The sequence below is a fragment of the Branchiostoma lanceolatum genome, chromosome 7 (genome assembly GCF_035083965.1).
Source record: "Branchiostoma lanceolatum isolate klBraLanc5 chromosome 7, klBraLanc5.hap2, whole genome shotgun sequence".
In the NCBI taxonomy this organism is placed as follows: Eukaryota; Metazoa; Chordata; class Leptocardii; order Amphioxiformes; family Branchiostomatidae; genus Branchiostoma; species Branchiostoma lanceolatum.
Window position 1 is genome coordinate 5,493,313 of NC_089728.1, and position 20,374 is coordinate 5,513,686.

Sequence of the window (20,374 nt, forward strand, 5' to 3'; positions counted from 1 at the left end):
ATGAATAGATTTTTCAGGGCTTTCTTGGGCAATACGTCTTGCGCTAGTAGTCTTCGGCGTGAGATAGTGGACTCCTCCACTACAGCGGCACCTAGCGGATCTAAACTATCATAACATTCACTATTCTCCAATCAGAGGTTTCGATGGGGGCTAGTAGACCAAGGAGGTTTAATCAGGTAGACCTAGCAGTGGCCGCAATTTTTATCTCCATGAAAAATGGAGATCATGTTTTGGGTGTGTCTTTGTGTCTGTCTGTTTGTTTGTCTGTTTGTGTTTCCGGACCACTCTAGTCATTTTATGTCAAGGGAGGGCATTGCAACCACTACTAGCCATCCCCAACCCCCCGAACACTGACTTTTGGAAAGAAATTTAGAATATTCACAAAAGTTTGGTGGTGACATCCCATTCAAGCCATTGGACTGAAATATTTTTTTAGCCATTTGATATTACCAATAGAATGTACTATGTTTAATTTCTCTGTCTAGAGTCAGTATGAATAACTTAAATGAACAGATGCTAATACACACACAACATTTGGCAGACTTGCATTTGTCTAACTGACAAGTAGGATTAATTAGTATCCAATTAACATTCCGTTTATTGTAAAGGCAGAACTGCCTTTGTGACTGGTTTTCAATGTGTGACAGAGAATCCAGAGCTACTATTGGACTGACTTTTATAGTGATAAAGAATCCTGAGAGGAAATAAATTGAGAAACAAAGCACAGGATCCATCTGCTGTTCTGTGTGATTTTTATATTAGTCCAAGATATAAGATAAAGAACTCAATCATGGGCACGGCTCCAACAAAATTATAGGTTATTACACACTCAAGGAAGTAATGATCAGTAATTGATGCAGAGATGAAGCAAGTTTGCACTGCAGTCATTCCTATGTCTATATGAAGATGGTCTTAATCCATACCCATCACTATGTTTGCCTTGTGAAGCTTTACTCCATCTGTCTTGCTAGAAAAGTGAGACACGCAAGGCAATGAGTTACTGTACATAATCCCTGCCGAAGACTTACATGGAGGCTCACACAGATAGCTAAGCTCCACATAGAGTTCTTGTTACATAAAGTTTCAATATGAAATTAAAGCATCTTGAGCATTTACTTTCTTGACTTCAGCTTTGATAACACTGGAGCCAAAAACTACAAAACAGACCAACTTTAGATTAGAAAACTATACAAAAAGTAAATAGAATGGGTTAGTTGTGATTCACGTTGTATTAATCAAGGTTATTGAAGAACACTTAAATTACACTTAATTACCTTGTTTCAAAATTGACAGTTTTAATAGCTACAAAAAAGTTTAATATTTACCCCCAATGGGGACTACAAAACCATTAACAACATTGTTCGTCTCCCTGAGAAAATATCAACTAATTATTATACATGTATCACAACCAAAGCAATAACTATTGTAACAAGGACCTAGGTTGCTAGCGTGCTGTTTGACAATCATTGTAACAAGAACTTCACATACCATGATTTAGCAACATATACAATATAGAATGTACTGACATCAGTCTGTTACTCATAATAAACCTTCTTTGTACTTTCCTCTGTGGGACTGAAACTGTGTAGACTATGTTGCAGTCTCTATAGCACTTCCTGAAACATAATCAGATTGACCATTATCTACCAAAGCATCCCTCTCCAACACTGCTTTCTTTCTTGGATTCAAAACTTTGTCACCGGATCTATTGCAATGTTCAGGATGGTGGGTTTTCATGTGCCACCTGAGAGAGTTATACTGTCTTCCACTGTAGTTGCACAGTCTACAGTTGTACGGGGTGTCACCTGTATGGATCCTCATGTGCACCCTCAGGTGACCCGTCCTGCGGTACATCTTTCCGCAGTACGAGCACTGGTGACTACGTTCACCTGTGTGGACCTTGTAATGTGAAATCATCTTTGACTTGACGCCATATGTTTGCTTACAACCCTCAAAAGGACAGGGGAAACGATTTCTGTTGTGGACACTACAGACATGTTTTTCCAAATCATACTTCCGTTTAAAAGTAGAGTTGCAATTTTTCATCTCACATTTGTAAGGTCTTGCCTCAGTAAGTGTAAGCTTGTGCCTCTTCATTTTCTGGAAAGAGAAAAACTGTCCACAATGATCACATAAGAATAGCTTGTTACCCTTTAGATCAAGTTTGTCTTTGCTTGACATGTGTGTCATCATGTGTTTGTTACATGTTTGTGCTGAATGAAACCTTTCTTCACAGTATAAGCATGATACTGGGTGGGCCTCCAGCATGTGTTGGAAATATGATGCTTGACTGGTAAACTTTTCCTTACACTTGCACACCCACAATGTCTTCTTTTTCCATTTTGAAGTGTTCTTTTTCGTTTTAAGTTGCTGATCACTGTCTTCTGAAGATGCAAGTTCTTTCTCATTTTCTTCAAAGTCATTCTCTTCTTCCAATACATCTTCCTCCTTTGAAACAGTAATCTGAGATGTAACAGTGTTGTTACAGTTACTTACAGCAAGATTCGTCTCTTGGCCACCTTCCTTCTCAACCTCAATACAAGGTGTGCTACAGCTCAACTGACATGGTGTGTTGGTGTTGGAACAGTTTCCAAGGTCCATCTCTTGTTGATCTTCCACTGTGCTAATTGTACAACTCAACTGAGATGGCGTATTGACGTTACAATAATCTTCAAGTTTCATCTCTTCTTCATCTGTTTTGTCAGCATCAGCACCAACCATATCACAACTCAGCAGCTGTGCAGTGCTGTTGCAACAACTAACAAGGCTCTCCTCTAGTTCATCTAATGCCTCCTCTTTAATGTCAATTCCAGCTGTACCACAGCTCAGTTGGGATGTTGTAGTGTTGTTGTCATCGTTGCCAAGGTTTTTCTCTTGGTCATCTTCTTCTTTAATGGTCTGATGTGTGTCAGGTGTCCTCATTTGTTCCGTCTTCACTTGAGCCACTGGCCGGAGTGATTCTTCCATGAGCTGAAAGAGTGAACAATCAACAATTTCACCAAGTTAGTTTCATATGAAATGACATAGTGTGATTAAATCATAAATGTCACAGCAAAACTATGATGGACTATTGTTTCACACTTTTTTCATATCCTGATTTGTTATGATTTTGCAAGGGCTCCCTTGGAAATTAGTTACATTTACTGTACTCGGTTAACTGAAGATCTATAAGTAAACCCTAAAGATTTATAAGTACTAGTAAATAGATGAAAGAAAAACAGAAAATTGCAGATGCCCGCACAAGCAAACACATAGAGATGAAATCAATTTCTAAATATCTGTAGTGTCTAAGGTAGTGGTACAGTATTTTTCTGATTGTGGGATATACAAATGTATGGAAACACACCATACAGCTTGCAAATTATTCACTTTCAGGGAGAGCAACCTCACACACACAGAAAAGGTCAGACAACTTGTTCCACTCCTTCCCAGACTGGATAGCTTTTTCCGCTGTGTGGACTGGATAGCTTTTTCCACCAACCCATTCCTCTTCACTTCAGCATATACGGGTAACGTTACACCTTGAGGTCTGCTGGGGCAGCGCCTTGTATGGCCGACAACTTTGTGCATTAACTGACTGCTGAACTAGTTGCGATTCACTATTCTATTTAAATTTCCCCTGAGAGAAATCATGAGATACACGTTTCGGCACAAGACGCTGCCCAGTAGGATCCAGTAGGCCTGTTCTTGGCATCATCATCATTTGCTGGGCCTGGGGAGGGGGGGTAGACTTGTGTTGGTTTTGAGAACGGATTAAAGCAAGTAACTTCCTTCCCACTCACCTGTGTTTCAGCCCTGGAAGCACCGTTATCCGACTTGCCGTTTCTTGTTGCCGTTGCGCGGGAAACCTGGCCGGACCGATATAACCTCAGCGCCCGCAAATACTTTCCCCGTTTGCTCTTTTTTGTCCTCCTTTGTCTCCTCTTTTTGTCCCCCATCTCGATGGACACTTTGTCGAGCACTCAAGGGTAATTTTCTGGGGAAGAAACAGACGATAGACTACCGGAATAGTCAGGATAATATCAATAGAGCAAGAAAACCGAACGCGGATCGATGCGCACCCTCCCCCCAATCACAAAATCTACGTTTTGACAGATGACGTCACGCGGTCAAAGGTCAGAGCTCGATTTCAGAGTTTCGATTGAAAGTGAAAGTGTGGCTTTTGTTAGGTATACCTGTATAGTTGTTGAAGTTGTTTAAGAAAAAAACTTTGAAGTCTCCTTATGAATCTACCTTTATAGATGGTATACATATCATTAACGTTACTGTTTACAAATGTATTTGCAAATTTTGTAGCCAGTAAAGTTATGCTCTGTAAAAACATTTTTTACTCTCTATGAGTCTATGGTTCATTGACAATATGCAACATTGTTACTTTCATTATTACAAATATAGCTGATAGGAGTGAAAAATTTCTGTTATCCTGTGGAAGGAAATAAAGTGAGAAACAAAATCTATCTGAGCGACTTTTATTAGTACAAGATGTGAAAACTCATGGAACCAACGAGATTATAAACATAAATACAAAGGATTATTAGTACTAACACTACTCATAAAGGAACTACTGAGGACCTGCAGTACACGCAAAGTCTGCTAGGAGATGCTCTTATCCTACAACCTCGACTCATCACACCACAATATTCGTAGTGATGTTTTACTCTGTGTCAGTCTTCTTGCGAGAAAAGCTAACAAGGCTCCTTATATATGACATTTCCGTGAATTACCAAATGCTCATGCATGTTACATGGTTAACTTTAAATTGTCAACAGACTAAAAAACTAGAAAAAAAAGTAGATTAAGTTAAGAACTAAGAAAATGATAAATACTAACTGCAGAGGACAGTTACCGGTAGCTAAACTCCACCTAGAGTTCTTATGCCTTATGTCACTGATTTTCAAAGAATAACCAAATGCATCCTAAATATTTACTTTAAAACTGGAACCAAAAACTACGAAACATACAATTACAAACAAAAAACTAGAACAAAAGGTAGATGGAATGACAAAGTTATGATCTCCACAAGTTATGATCAACCTACTGATTCTATTGAGGAACACTTTGAAATTGCATTCTCTATTAAAATTTTCCCCCAATAAACAGCATCGACACTTCTAGTATCTACACAAATATTTAATACTTTTCCTAAATGGGCACTGTTTGTCTCCCTGAGATATATATGAGTTACTAAAACAGTAACAAAGCAACAAACTACTTTGCTGTTCTCTATCATTGCCCTGACAACTTCACATATATTCTATGACTTAACTGAAGCAACACATACTACAGATCTATCTCCAGTTCCAGATGATTATCTTGTTATTTTTATTTTGGTCTGTGGGACCTGGACCGCATAGAATAAGGCGTAGTCTTTTTAGCACTTCCTGAAACATTATTAGATTCATGTTTATCTACCAAAGCATCTGTCCTCAACACTGCTTTCTTCCTATCTAGGCTTCTCTCGTACGTTGTAGCCTCGAATTCCACTGGTGGCTCAATTTTGCTTCTTGAGCCCTTTCCCAACCCTCTTAGTTTGCTTGAGAGTTTACCCATCGCAGAAAAATGTTCACGACGTTTTGTCTTCTTTGTCATTTTTGACTTTGGCTTGTGTCTTAGCTTCTGCAGTCTGTTCCTTACTTCTGAAACCTGGGTGATATCCTGTGAAGAGCTTGGTTGGTATAGTAAAGTCGGCCCTGAATTCGCTGCTGTATCAATCGGATCTTGACTGGTATTTGACACCGCGTGGCCAGGCCTTATATAATCTACCTGTGTCGGTGTACATTCCTCAATTTCGTAAGAGCTCACAGGTTGTTTTGATTTTGCCGTCTTCGTCTCTTCTTTGCAGTGTTCAGGATGGTGGGTTTTCATGTGCCATCTGAGAGAGTTATACTGGCGTCCACCGTAGTTGCACAGACTACAGTTGAATGGGTTGTCACCAGTATGGATCCTCATGTGCACCCTCAGGTGTTCTCCCCTCCGAAACATCTTACCGCAGTAAGAACACTGATGGCTGCGTTCGTCTGTGTGGACTTTGTAATGTGTCATCAACTCTGATTTCTGACGACACGTTGTCTTACAACCCTCATAAGGGCAGGTTAAACGATTTCTGTCATGGACAGCACGAACATGACTTTTTAAATAACCTTTATTCTTAAAACTAGACTTACAGTCTTTCACATTGCATTTGTACGGTCTTGCCTCGCTGATTTTAAGCTTGTGGCAACTCATTTGCTTGCTAGAGAAGAACTCTCCGCAGTGATCACACAAGAACAGCTTGTTACCTTTTAGGTCAAGTTTGTCTTCACTTGGCATGTGTGTCTTCAGGTGATTCTTTGGTACTCGTGATGAGTGAAACTTTTCTTCACAGTACTTACATGATACTGGGTGGGCCTCCAGCCTATGTTTGCGATATGATGCTTGACTGGTGAACTTTTCCTTACACTTGCACACCCACAATGTCTTCTTTTTCCATTTTGATCTGTTCTTTTTCCTTTGTTGCTGTAGACGTATTGTCTCCTCTAACCAATCACTGTCACTCTTGTTCCCCTTCTTCTCGTCTTCTGAAGATGAAAGTTCTTCCTCACTTTCTTCCATGTCACTTCCCTCTTCCAATACATCTTCCTCCTTCGAATCAGTAATCTGAGATGCAATAGTGTTGTTACAGTTACCAAGATTTGTCTCTTGGCGACTTCCCTTCTCAAACTCATTACAAAGTGTACTAAAACTCAACTGAAATAGTGTTTTGATGCTGTAACAGTTTTCAAGTTCAAGGTCCATCTCTTTTTCATCTTCCACTGTGCCAACTGTACTACTTGATTTTGCATTGGTGTTGCTGGCTTTTGAAACCTGGCTGGTATCCTGTGAAGAGCTTGGTTGGTACAGTAAAGTTGGCTCAGGATTCACTGCTGTATCAATCGAATCTTGACTGACATCTGATGCTGCATGGTAAGGCCCTACATAACCTACCATGACTGGTACACATTCCCTAATTTTGTTCGAGTGCACACGCCATTTTGATTTTGGCATCTCTTGGTCACCTTCCCTCTCAATCTCAATGCAAGGTGCACTACAACTCAACTGAGATGGTGTATTGGTGTTGTAACAGTTTCCAACAGTTTTCATCTCTTGTTGACCTTCCACAGTACCAACTGTACAACTCGACTGTGATGGTGTATTGACGTTACAACAATTATCAAGTTTCATCTCTTCTACGTCTTTCTTTTCAGCATCAGGACCAACTGTACCACAACTCAGCAGCTGTGCAGTGCTGTTGCAACAATTAACAAGGCTCTCTTCTAGTTCACCTAGTGCCTCCTCTTTAAGGTTCAGTTGGGATGCTGTAATGCTATTGTCCTCATGATTTTTCTCTTGGTCTTCTTCTTCCTTAACGCTCTGTTGTGTGTCAGATGTCCTGCTTTGTCCAGTCTGCTTTTGAGCCACTGGTTGGAATGATTCTTTGATGACCTGAAAGAGTGGACAATGAACAATCCCCGAAAGTTATTTTTCATGTAAAATAACATGATAATGCAATCAAATCTCACGGCAGAAATATGAAAATTATGATGGGCTTATGTGCAGCTATAGGGTCATATCTAACGACTGACAAGGGGCGCAAAAGACTGCTTTTCCACCCCTTGGTCCGACTGGACCGCGTTTTTCCACGCCCGGACCGGATCGCTTCCTCCATCAACCCCACAGCGTTACACCATTTCTTATTCATTTTCATCTTATTTAAATTGCAACAACGCAAAATATATCATTTTCTAAACCTTTAACTTACTTGTTTTCGGGCCATCTCTTCGCGTCCAAGATCTGACGTCTCCGTCGACTGCATCTCACCGAAAACAGTAGTTGTGGGTACGGCATCTTCAGGTACAAGCACTTTTTGAGCTTTGAAAAATCTCGCCTTCATTTTCTCGAAACAGAAGTTACAGTGAAACCTGTAATAGTTCACTCCTTGGTCCTCTCTGTTGTAGCTTTCGCAAACCTCGCAGGAAGGCATGCTGACGGGGTCACTGCCCCCCTCCCCACTCTCAGAATTCGTACCGGGCATGCCGGGTTCGGGGATCGTGACTTTAGCCATTGGACCAGCTAGCAAACGTGGGCCACCGAAAACCCCTTCTGCTGCACGAGAAGTACGAATTGTTCCTTCAGGAGTGGGGGAAGCTTCAAAACAGACGTCTTCTTGCTTCGACTGTAAACAACAACAAAGTGCCTTCCCGCCTTCAGCACAGCTGTCCATGACGTCACTTCTGGTAACGTTACTTCCGGTAACTAGTATTCTCCAAGCAGATGTTAGTCGAAGCAGTTGTTAGAAGGAAGGGTTGGAGTCGATTTAGCTACTAACTCCCTGACAGAAGATTTTTATAGGAGGACCCAGGGTTCTCTTTAGTAAAAATGTATTTTGACAAGCCTAAAAGCAAGCATTACAATGATTTAGATACTATCTACATATATTTGCTTGTCAAAATTTGTTTGTGCAAGAAGATCTATCTTGTGTAAAAACATTGTTTTTGATTCCTTATACATTATGTTGCAGTTCATTTACAACATGTACTGTGCCTTTGCTAGAAACATTAGGTGACATCAGTTCAAATTTCCTGTTTAAGATCCTTTAACTAAGGAAATAAAATGAGAAACTAAACACTGCATCCATCTGTGATATTTTTATTTGTTCATGATGAAAGAACTCACAGTATCAACAGGATTATAGGTTTGAACGGTCACTACACTATTGCGCTGCAGTATCGCAAAGTCTGCAAGGAGTTCATCTTAATCCATACAGACTCATCACTATAACATTAACTTGTTTGACATGATGTGATGCTTTTCTACAGCCTTGCTATAAAAGTGAGTCATTCAAGAAAATACGGTCCTGTATACAATGCCTGTTGAAGGCTTACATGGAGGCTCACACATATAGCAAAGCTACACATAGAGTTCTTTTGACATGTAGTTTCAACGAATAGCCAATGACCTTAACTTTGTTAACAATGACACCGAAAACTATACCGTAGATAGGCTTTACACATAAAAAACTAGAACAAAAAGTAGATAAAATGAGATGGTTATTATTATTATATGCCTTAGCCATTTCCACCTCCTTCATCTAATGAGCAACATTTTCAGTGCTACTTCTAGTATCTACACAAATGTTTGATACCATTCATTGAATGTGCACTGTTTGCAAAGTGATCAACTAAATTGTTGCCCTGAGAAAATATAACGAACCTTTTTAGCAAAACAGCGACTGTTTTAACAACAAACAGATTGCCATTTCTTGTCAACAATCATTGTCCAAACTTCTTACATATATTCTTATGATTTATTAACATATACAATGAACCTTCAGTCCTGTTGCACAGAGTTAAATCTTCTTATTCTTACTTTCCTCTTTGGGACCGTGTCCGCCTAGAATAAGGTGTAGTCTTTTTAGCACTTCCTGAAGTATTGTCATATTCACCTTTATCTACCAAAGCGTCCTTCTCCAACACTTTCTTCTTTGGTTTCACAACTTTTTTGTTGCCTGACTTTTTGCAGTGTTCAGGGTGGTGAGTTTTCATGTGCCACAGGAGACAGTTGGACTGTCGGCCGCTATAGTTACACAGACTACAGTTAAACGGGGTGTCGCCTGTGTGAATCCTCATGTGCACACTCAGATGATCTGTCCTCTGGAACATCTTACCACAGTACGAACACTGGTGGCTGCGTTCGTCCGTGTGCACTCTGTAATGTGTCATCATCCTCGACTTGACACCAAAGGTTTTCTTACAGCCCTCAAAAGGACAGGGGAAACGATGTCTGTTGTGGACATTATCAAGATGATGTTTCAAACCACCCTTATCTTTAAAAGTAGACTTACAGTTCTTCACATTGCATTTGAACGGTCTTGCCTTGCTGATTGTCAGCTCGTGCCTTTTCATTTCCTGCTTGGTGAAGAATTGTCCGCAGTGGTCACACATGAACAGCTTGTTACCTTGTACGTCCAGCTTGTCTTCACTTGGCATGTGTGTCTTCATGTGTTTGTTAAGCATTCGTGATGAGTGAAATTTTTCTTCGCAGTATTCACATATTTCTGGGTGGGCTTCTAGCCTGTGTTTGTAATATGATGCATCACTGGTAAACTTTTCCCCACAACATGCCCATGTCTTCTTTTTCCATTGTTTCCTTTGTTCTTTCTTTTCTAACCAGTCACTGTCGCAGGATGACATGGACTCATCACTGTCACCAAACAGTTCATCTTCTTCTGAAGACATGTGCCACGAACTGTCACTCTTGTTACCCCTCTTCTCGTCTTCTGAAGATGAAAGTTCTTCATCACTTTCGTCAAAGTCATCTTCTACTTCCTCCGATACATCTTCCTCATTTGCATCAATGGTAACTACACTCCAACTCAGCGCAGAAGTCATGGTATTGTTATTTTTATTTTCTTTCTTTATTTCCCCATCCTCAGTAATGTTAGTACATTTTACTATTCCCCACTTGAGCTGAGAAGGTGTACTATCACTAGTATCAGTCTTGTTAGAATTATTGTGGTCCATCTCCGAAACCTTAGGAAATACTAGATCTGCTTTTCTTGGTTTCAACACTTGCTTTCTACACTGTTTTTGTTTTGGTAGGTGCAGCTCTTTGCTTACTTCTGAAACACAGCTGGCACCCAGTGTAGAGCTTGGTTGGGGCAGAATCATTGGTACAGAAGTAAGTCCAGAATTTGCTGCTGCATCATTAGAACCTTGACTGGTATTTGATACTGCATGGCAAGGACCCACGTAATCTACCTTTACTGGTACACACTCCTCAACTTTGTACGAGCTCACAGGCAATTTCGATTGTGCAGGCTTCGTCTCTTGGCCACCGTTTTTCTCAACCTTGATGCCAACTGTACCAAAACTCAACTGAGATGGTGTATTGGTGTTGTAACAGTTTCCAAGTTCAAGGTCCATCTCTTTTTTATCTTCAATAGTGCCAACTGTACTACTTGATGGTGTATTGGTGTTGTAACAGTTACCAAGATTCGTCACTTGGCCACCTTCTTTCTTAACCTCAATACAAGGTGTACCACAACTTAACTGAGATGTTGTATTGGCATTGTAAAAGTTTCCAACGTCCATCTGTTGTTGATTCTCCTCAGTGCCAACTGTACTACATGTACCGGTGTTGTCACAGTTTCCAAGGTTCCTCTCTTCCTCATCAGCATCAGTACCAACTGCATCAAAACTCAGCAGCTGTGCAGTGTTGTTGTAACAATTAACAAGGCTTTCCTCTAGTTCATCTAAAGCCTCCACTTTAATATCCATTCCAAGTGTACCACAGCTCAGTTGGGTTGTTGTATTGTTATTGTCACCATTGCTGAGATTTTCCTGTTGGTTATCTTCTTCCTTAACAATAACAGTCTGTTGTGTGATAGGTGTCCGGATTTGTCCAGTCTGTTCATGAGCCACTGGCTGGAGTAACTCTTCTACAAGCTGAAAGAGTGAACAATGAACAATTCCAAAGTTAATTTCATATGAAATGAAATTGTGATAAATTTGGAAAAAACGAAATACGCACATACACACGGATGACCCCCCCCCCCCACACACACACAGATAACAACACAAAGATGCAAATCAATTCCTAAATATCTGGAGAGACCACCCTCTTTTAAACCTTCTTTGAGTGACTTAACCATCTGAGGTGGTGGAACACAAGTGTTTTCACAAGACAACCAAGAGTCAGTGAAGGTTTAGGTACAGGTCTCCACATCTGCCAGCAGACGGAAGCATCAATGCGTTATAAACCTAATCACTTCAACACATTACAGTCATTTACACGAATGTGCAAGGTGCCCATGTAACTCACGTCTTGTGCGTTTGTGTCCATGTTACTTGCAGCTGCGTTCAACTGGCTTGTTTCTTCTAGAGTTGTGACCAACTGGCTCGTTCTTTGCGCATCTGTGCCAACCTGACTCGTTCTTTGTGCATCTGTGCCAACCTGGCTCGTTCTTTGTGCATCTGTGCCAACCTGGCTCATTAATTGTGCAGCTGTGACCAACTGGTTCGTTCTTTGTGTAGCTGCGACAAACTGGCTAGTTCCTTGTGCAACTGTGACCAACTGGCTAGTTCCTTGTGCAGCTGTGACCAACTGGCTAATTCCTTGTGCAACTGTGACCAACTGGCTCATTTCTTCTGCAGCTGTGACAACCTGGCTTGTTTCCTGTGCAGCTGTAACAAACTGGCTCATTCTTTGGCTGCCAAACTGGCTTGTTTCCTGTGCAGCTGTTACAACCTGACTTGTTCCATGTGTAGCAGCGACCAACTGGTTCGTTCCTTTTGCAGCTGTGACAACCTGGCTCCCTCCTTGTGCAGCTGTACCAAACTGGCTAGTTCCTTGTGCAGCTGTTACAAACTGGCTTGTTTCTTGTGCAGCTGTGACAAACTGGCTTCTTCCTTGTGCAGCGGCAACAAACTGGCTTCTTCCTTGTGCAGCGGCAACAAACTGGCTGATCAATTTTGCAGCTGCACCAAACTGGCTTGATCCTTGTGTTGCTGCACTCAAATGGCTGTGTTGACTCCCTGTTTTGCTGAGTGAACTTTGCTGCTGACTTGTTGACTCAAGTAAGGACTGAATGAGCTGAAATGTACACCAAAAGTTTTTGTGATTCTTGCAGACTGCATACAATACTATACCATTAGGCTCGCCCTTGAGGCATCGCCAAAAATTGAAAAAAGTATCAAGGGTAACGTGTAAGCGGTATTACATTATAAAATGTTCCTCAAAGACCTTACATAACATGTGATATATAACATGTTCACCACTATCTGCATACCACATAGCATAAACTGTCGACAGAAAAACTAACTATGTGTTATGTTAACTTTCTGCAAAACTCATGAGATGTTGGAACTACTTCCTACACACGACTGTTGCATAACATTTTCCAGCCCCAAAGAATCCCCATTACTAAACGTATGGGTCTAGTGCATGCAGGTTCTCTACTAAGAATACCAAAAGAGTACTGCAATCGGTCCGTGTATTCACCGAAATACGGGAAATACGCGAAATACACGTCCGAAATACACGAAATACACTTGAAGATGGCTGAAATCTACCGAAATACAGTATGATTTGATGAATTAACATCACAGGTTGCCATGTGCCGTCTTGAAATAATATATTTATAGCCCTGGCCACAAGAAAAAGACAGAAAATACTTCGCGATCCCGGCCACGTCCGGTCGCCGCCATCTTTCTTACCACACACGTGCACCATGATGTTTGTTTTTCAGTGGTGTCTTCTTCTGTGTCATTTACACAAAAAGGGTGGTGACATGTACCGAAATACAGTATGATTTGATGAGCAAACATCATAGGTTGCTATATTTCGGCATAAAATGATATATTTATGGTCCTGGTGACATTAGAAAAGGACAGAAAATACTTCGCGACCCCGGCCGGCCGCCGCGTCATCTATCTTTACCATACGCAAACCTCCTTGCCATACGCAAGATATTCGTTGGGGTATCAGTAGTAGGGTATCAGGACAACTCGGCCCATTTCCAACTCGGCACATCGCAAAACTCGGCACCTTACTTACTGAGCACGTAATATGTGAATGTTTGGAGAAGCTATCGATCTAGCCTCACTACTATAATTTTAACTTCTTTTTTTTTTGCTCGGCAGGAATTCTATAGCGCCGGCGTACTTTGGGGGTGCGCCAGCGGGGTCAATCGCCATGTCGCCCGTCGAGTCCGCCCGAGTTGCCCCGCTAGTCTAAAGCGATACTAAAAGACTACTGGCTTACATTACAATATGAAACTACACGACATTAAACTACAAGCATATAGTAAACTACTTGGTCTTTGTGAACATGATTTGTCTCTTTACAACCGACACTAGCGGTCCGATTCGTAGGCAAACAAAAAATCCAATACAGCGGTGTCCAACGTTCGTTCATGACTTAACAATCGTCAGAAACTTTCCCTGTATGTGATTTCCTGCCAACTACTGCCCATATGCCAGTGTAGAAGCGATAATGCAACGGATTTGGCTAACTTTCTCTTCGGCGGGTAGCGTTCATATAGGAACAAATATAGCGGATCAAGCTATACCATCATCCTTTGCGCGGCAGGAAATACTACTAGTACTGTAACCAGTTATGCCAAGGAGGTAATATGGTTATGCTAAGGTTCCATTTCCAAAGTTGACAGCGAACTACACTTTTATCATACCAAGGACATTATATAATGATGATGATTGAAGACCTTTATTGTATGTTCGTGCCCCGAGGGGCTAGATACAGGTCGTTTAACACAAACCTAACTAACATCTAAGTGACATATACAGTGAAATATGTACAGTACATTGTGTAAACATACATGGTAGACTGAAAGGATAAGCTAAGCTAATCTAGTAAAGTCAACTTCTTCTCGCTTCTTTGTACATGTGTAGATGTATGAACAGATCATGTTTCTTATACAAGGGTTATCTAGACGCAACAAAAATATGAATTTATCCGTTGCGTTTAAATATTCAAAGTATGGGAATTTCTCATTAATACATTTGAAAAGAACATTTCTTTCTATATCGTAAAGTTTACAATCTAAAATGAAGTGCCGCTCATCTTCTATTTGATTTAACTCACAAAATTGGCAAATTCTATGTTCTAGAAGCGTGCGGTTGTGCCTTCCTGTTTCAATATGTAATTTGTGACAACTAATCCTGAATTTAGTGACAGCTACTCTATGCTGTATGTTACTTATAGATAAATACTCTTCTTCCTTATACAGGGACTTAAACAGTCGGTAAGTTCGTAATTTGTTGCTATAAGATTTCTCTCTATCATCATTGTGAATTTCGGATGAGAATGTTTGGGTGTAAATATCTTTCAAACGTTGGCTAATGGAATTGATGATAGGAGTCATGTTTGTTCCCAGGGATACCTGGGGGCTCCAAACGAAGGCAAAACCACACCCTTCTAGTATCTTACGAACACCGGACGCCCAGCATCTTTTACCATTAGAATCTAGCAGAAATTGACATGAAAGAGCGTCCGCTTGTAGACTGTCAGCTGGCACGTTCTGGCGCATTCTGAGGAAATGTTTGATGGCGTTAAGGGATGCTTCAACTTGAATTGGGTACCTCCCTAGCTCCGCTCTTGACGCAAGGTTACTGGCTGATCTGGGAACATTTAGGGACTGTTTGCAGAATTTAAGATGGACGGATTCGATGGGACAGAATTTAGGACTTTTAGCTGCGCCCCAAATTTCTGAGCCATAGAGTAGAATAGGTTTTACACAGGAATCAAAAAGTTTGTTTTTAACAGATAATGGATATATTGATCATACTACTTGAATGCCAGATGTATGAAATTTGGCCCGACGTATGAAATTTGGTACGCGTCGCATCTCTTATTAAACCAATGATCTCCGGAGCTCCAGCTAACGTTATATGGTTGACAGCGAACTACACTTTTGTCATACTATCGAATGCGAAACATATGAAATTTAGCCCGACGTATGAAATTTGGTACGTCGCATCTCTTAACCTGTGATCTCCAGCTATATGGTTGACAGCGAACTACACGTCTGTCATACTATTTGAATGCCAAACGTATGAAATTTGGCCCGACGTATGTTGGTACGTCGCATCTCTTAACGTATGAAAGTGTGCAAGCCTTCTTTACCTTCAACAAGAAATGTGAAGACCCGATTTGTAAGTAACTTTCGTACTTTCCATGAATGTTGTTGCCATTTTATGTAATATAGATTTGTGACTTATTTTGCTTTTGCTCTTGGTCTAAATGCCTTTCTTAACATTTTGCATTGTAAATGCATTTGTTGATGTTTGCTAATGTACGTTTGCTGTGACTGGATTTCTGTTAGTAACGGTTAGTACGGTATTAACTTAAGTAGGCGAAACAAATGTCTTCGTTCAAAACTTCAAACAAAACAAAACGCGTCAGAACCTGAGGTGTTAGAAAAGAACGAAAGTTGACAATAAGTTTGATAACCAAAAAACAGAAACCCTTGTTAACCCAACAACGCATATTTCAACGTCAACGCATCTGGAACAAAGATTATATCAAGTAGGTGAAACTAAAGTCTTCGTTCAAAACTTAAAACAAAACAAAACGCGTCAGAACCTGAGGTGTTAGAAAAGAACGAAAGTTGGCAATAAGTTTAATAACGAATATATAAAGTTGACAATAAGTTTGATAACAAAAAAAACAGAAACCCTTGATAACCCAACAACGCATATTTCAACGTCAACGCATCTGGAACAAAGATTATATTAAGTAGGCCTAATGGTCCTTTCTTCCAGTCTCACGGTAAATTTACCTGAAAAAAAAAACGTGTAGAAATGTAAGAAAGTGGCAAAGCTAGGAAGTGGCGAAATTGATGATAACAAGGGAGATTATAAAGAGATAGCAGCCTATGATTTATTCAGACGAAAGAAAAACATAACAAACCCCACACATTACAGAACAAGTGGGCAGGAACTTCTCAAACCTTTACCAGCACTTCCTACGAGCGTATGGGTCGTAGAATTCGGCAAAAAAAGTAATAATTGTCCAGTAGAGTCAGTCCACGGTAAAGTTGATAATTTCCCCGCAAATGAAACCCCCTGGCGACTAAACTTCCTTGGCAAATATCATCCCTTTGACAATATCATCCCTTATAATATTTATTTTGCCGCCCTGTGATCTGCTTGGAGATTATATATATATTATATATATTAGCTTTAGGTATTACCAAGGAGGTTATATAACCTTGGTATTATGTATTTCCTGACTTGTGGTGCATTATGGTATGTTTGTTGTTAATGGTATCCGAACATGGTTGTAAAATGTACCGACATACAGTATGATTTGATGAGCAAACATCATTTCAGCATCGAATAATTCATTTATGGCCCCGGCGACAACAAATCCGCAGAAAATACTTCGCGATCCCGGCCGGCCGCCGCGTCCTCTTTCTTACCAATTGACGTGTTGGGACGTTATAGCCTCGTTGGAATGACCGAGCCGAACGAGTTAATCATGTCAGCTCAACTGGTAGGCCGACAGATCGCGAGTTCATAGATCGTGAGTTCAAATCCATCAATATCCAATTTCTTTTGGCTATCTTTTTGACATCCGTTTTTCTGTTTTTAACATTCAAAAAATGAATTATTTATTTTAAGGAATGTCAGTATTTTTTTTCTCCATTTTACAGGATCATCTTCAGGGTTTGGTAGGGATGCGGGTTTTGTGTGATTCACAGGAACATCCCGTGTGAACACAGGGGAAATGTTATCTTGTATATTTAACCTCCTTGGTTATTTATGAACCATGTTTATGGTTATACAGCTGTATAAGGGCAATGGTTAAGGTTCTTATTGACAGGCTTTATCTAGTATATGTCAAGAGCGGGGAAAATCTTACTGACACTGTGACAGGTTAGCTTAGCCTGTCAATAAGAATTTTGCGGGGGAAATCTTATTCACTGGCATCTGTCTTGCGGTATTGTCGCAACGTTAACGTTATATAAAGTGCAAAAAAAGTCTTATTATCCGACGGGCCGCATAGGTTTTAATTAAAATTCCTACAACATATAATAAACAAGGTCCTTGAAAATCCCTTAGACTTAGGGCTATCCCGCCGCCGGATCGCATACTAGTGATTGATCGCATATCCGCCATTTTCTTATTTCGCCGGGATCTACCCTGGGTTCCAGTAGAGTAGAGTAGACTGTTTATCGGGCCTTTTAGCCGGTTCCCTTTAGCCGGTACCTTGTAGTCAGTTCCTTCGGCGGCACAGAGACCCCAGCCCGCAGAACCCTAATTATGTTCGGGTCACATTTCCTAACCGGGGCCCGGCCGGGCTGTTTGCGGAAACGAAAAATCCAAGTGTGTGTCAAAAATTTTGCACAAGCTATGCTCTTAAATAATTTTGGGTACGTTTTGTGTTTTTGTTCTCTTGAATATCATACTTTCCGTTCCCAAAGACTGCCTGGCCGGGCCCCGGATTGGAAATGTGACCCTAGCATTAACGCACCGGGGGATTTCTAAGACCTGACTGTCCTTGGGCCGCCCACCTCCTTGGGCCGCCGAAGAAAATCGCTAGCGACCCGGTACTAGTCTGGAGCCCAGGGTAGCCTTCTTCTTGTCGCCAGGACCAAAAATAGATTATTTCATGCCGAAATACAGCAACCTGTGATGTTTGCTCGTCAAATCATACTGTATGTCGGTACATTTTACTACCATGTTCGTGTAAATGCCTCGCCGGATACCACTAACAACAAACATCATGGTGTATGGTAAGAAAGATGACGCGGCGGCCGGCCGGGGTCGCGAAGTATATTCTGTCCTTTTCTTGTCCCCAGGACCATAAATATATTATTTTATGCCGAAATATAGCAATCTATGATGTTTGCTCATCAAATCATACTGTATTTCGGTACAGTTCACCACCCTTTTTGTGTAAATGACACAGAAGAAGACACCACTGAAAAACAAACATCATGGTGTATGGTAAGGAAGATGGCGGCGACCGGACGTGGCCGGGATCGCGAAGTATTTTCTGTCTTTTTCTTGTCGCCAGGGCTATAAATATATTATTTCAAGACGGCATATGGCAACCTGTGATGATAATTCATCAAATCATACTGTATTTCGGTAGATTTCAGCCATCTTCAAGTGTATTTCGTGTATTTCGGACGTGTATTTCGTGTATTTCCCGTATTTCGGTGAATACACGATCCCTACTGCAATTACTGTAAAATACCAGGAAAAAATAGTAAAATTGGCTGAAATAGAGATTGAAACTGGACGTTTAGAACGAAAAATATCTATCTTTCTCAGCGTGAAAATCGAAAAACAATAAGAATTATCACACATGTAAGCGGTAAGATCAAACCACAGAAAGTTATAACGTTAATTACTTGCACTACAAACCTGTTTTCTACTTCTCTTATCACGTTGACTTTCCGACGACTTCCGCGACGTCTTCTTCCCGAATTCGGTTGGCACAGCATCTTTCGTAAAGCCGGCGTCACAATTCATGCGAGCGTCGGCCGACTTTGTAGATCGCCCGAAGCTCGCCGAATTTCAAAATCGCCCGAGCGTCGACCGTATTTTCCAATGAAAGTCTCGGGCGACGTCCGTCGAACACTAAAAACTAAAAATCCCCCATGAGATTGTACCATCTCTTGGACATGGACGAAGTCAGTATCAACTAACCCGGAAAAAAGGCTAATATTTGGATCAACTTTTATTTCTAAAAATCGCCCGAAGCCCGCGTAATCGACAGGACGTCGGCCGTACTTCGGCCGAAAATGCACATTTGAAGCTCGCCAAGACGTCGGCCGAGCTGAATTTCTTATTTGTGACGGGGGCTTTAGGACGAACTTGGGTTCTTTTTTCTTTCCTTGGGGTAGAAGTTTCGCTTTCAGACTTTCCTTACAACAGGTCGGGGAGAAATGGTCGGAACAGATGGACGCCCGGCTCGCAGCCCTGGGATCACTCTGGCGCAACTCTCGAATTTTGTCAACTGTCCATGGCGGTTTTAGGTGAGGTCGGACGGCGATAAGCCACTGGTCTAGTCTGTTAGCATCGATAGGGAAAGTGAAAAGGGTCACATCCTTGCCCTTTTGGGTCGAGCTGCGGCAAACTACGCAGGAAGGCATGGCGGATGCCCCCCTCCCCACACGACGAACTCAAAACACGACGCTCGTATAAACATACAATAATAATAATATCAGGAGTAATACAACCGGGTATCCCGATCAAAGACTCCCCAATTTGGACCGCAACTTGTAGAGCCGTCATCTAGAGCCTAGTTACGACCTTTGTGTGGCAGAAAACGTAGTACGGGTGTACTTATTTTCTGCCCCGCACGTTTTCCCCTCCAACACGAGTTTGGGCCGATTGGGGTATTGAAGCCACAAAGGTCAAAGGTCGTTGGCATCGCCGACTATAATCAGAACGCCGCGAATTACAAATGTTGTAACAACGCTTATCTACGACGGACTAGTCTAAAACAAGTCAGAACTGGTCTTAGTGGCAGGGTTCTGATAACGTTAACTGGATAAAAAGTTCACAGAAGAGTATCAAGTTGAATGTAAACGTTATACATATTATTACTGTTAACGGGAGTCGCCCAAACATAGGACGTTTTTTTACGCGCTTGAACTCACTGCACTCCATTGCTGGTTGCCAGAGACTGGTCATGTTTTAATGAATGAATTTTGAACACATTCATCTAAAGAACATACATGGACAAGAAATGTATTCATATTGTTCATGGGCCCTTCACGCTCCGAGTTACAAGCGGCAAACGCTGTGAGACATTATCACGAATGTACCTTCTGATTTAGTGCTACGCCAGATAGTGTGCCTAACTTAGTACGCTTTGGTAA

The 20,374-nt window shown here is 41.2% G+C and overlaps 3 protein-coding genes across 6 annotated transcripts; all 3 read right to left on the reverse strand.

The window, feature by feature from the left end:
* Positions 1 to 570: 570 nt before the first annotated feature.
* LOC136438818 (zinc finger protein 391-like) lies at positions 571 to 4,278 on the reverse strand. 2 transcript variants are annotated; one of them, XM_066433784.1, is made up of 3 exons: positions 3,783 to 4,278; positions 2,497 to 2,970; positions 571 to 2,100 (listed from the first exon to the last, which is right to left on the reverse strand). In XM_066433784.1, the coding sequence occupies exons 1-3, from the start codon at positions 3,936 to 3,938 to the stop codon at positions 1,591 to 1,593; spliced, it is 1,140 nt and encodes a 379-aa protein (XP_066289881.1). In that variant the 5' UTR covers positions 3,939 to 4,278; the 3' UTR covers positions 571 to 1,590. The 2 variants fall into 2 exon arrangements, with proteins under 2 accessions (XP_066289881.1, XP_066289880.1); XM_066433783.1 differs by having other exon boundaries at positions 571 to 2,970; positions 3,783 to 4,276.
* A 177-nt stretch (positions 4,279 to 4,455) lies between these two features.
* Positions 4,456 to 8,265, reverse strand: LOC136438817 (uncharacterized). The gene is made up of 2 exons (XM_066433782.1): positions 7,778 to 8,265; positions 4,456 to 7,461 (listed from the first exon to the last, which is right to left on the reverse strand). The coding sequence occupies exons 1-2, from the start codon at positions 8,237 to 8,239 to the stop codon at positions 5,323 to 5,325; spliced, it is 2,601 nt and encodes an 866-aa protein (XP_066289879.1). The 5' UTR covers positions 8,240 to 8,265; the 3' UTR covers positions 4,456 to 5,322.
* A 383-nt stretch (positions 8,266 to 8,648) lies between these two features.
* Positions 8,649 to 19,356, reverse strand: LOC136438816 (uncharacterized). Of its 3 annotated transcripts, none has more exons than XM_066433781.1 (4): positions 18,912 to 19,356; positions 12,001 to 12,609; positions 11,839 to 11,940; positions 8,649 to 11,462 (listed from the first exon to the last, which is right to left on the reverse strand). In XM_066433781.1, exons 1-4 carry the CDS (start codon positions 19,017 to 19,019, stop codon positions 9,381 to 9,383), a joined length of 2,901 nt encoding a protein of 966 aa, XP_066289878.1. In that variant the 5' UTR covers positions 19,020 to 19,356; the 3' UTR covers positions 8,649 to 9,380. The 3 variants fall into 3 exon arrangements, with proteins under 3 accessions (XP_066289878.1, XP_066289877.1, XP_066289874.1); XM_066433780.1 differs by having other exon boundaries at positions 11,971 to 12,609; XM_066433777.1 differs by having other exon boundaries at positions 11,839 to 12,609.
* Between the last annotated feature and the right edge of the window lie 1,018 nt (positions 19,357 to 20,374).

Excerpts from the sequence above, each read along its gene's own strand:
- LOC136438818 (XM_066433783.1), bottom strand. The coding sequence starts at position 3,938 with ATGGGGGACAAAAAGAGGAGACAAAGGAGGACAAAAAAGAGCAAACGG. Across the intron at positions 2,971-3,782 it reads CTTCCAGGGCTGAAACACAG|CTCATGGAAGAATCACTCCG; the intron begins GTGAGTGGGAAG and ends TCACTCTTTCAG.
- LOC136438816 (XM_066433777.1), bottom strand. The coding sequence starts at position 19,019 with ATGAATTGTGACGCCGGCTTTACGAAAGATGCTGTGCCAACCGAATTC. Across the intron at positions 12,610-18,911 it reads ATAAGAGAAGTAGAAAACAG|CTCATTCAGTCCTTACTTGA; the intron begins GTTTGTAGTGCA and ends TGTACATTTCAG. Across the intron at positions 11,463-11,838 it reads TGGACACAAACGCACAAGAC|CTTGTAGAAGAGTTACTCCA; the intron begins GTGAGTTACATG and ends TCACTCTTTCAG.
- LOC136438817 (XM_066433782.1), bottom strand. The coding sequence starts at position 8,239 with ATGGACAGCTGTGCTGAAGGCGGGAAGGCACTTTGTTGTTGTTTACAG. Across the intron at positions 7,462-7,777 it reads AAGAGATGGCCCGAAAACAA|GTCATCAAAGAATCATTCCA; the intron begins GTAAGTTAAAGG and ends CCACTCTTTCAG.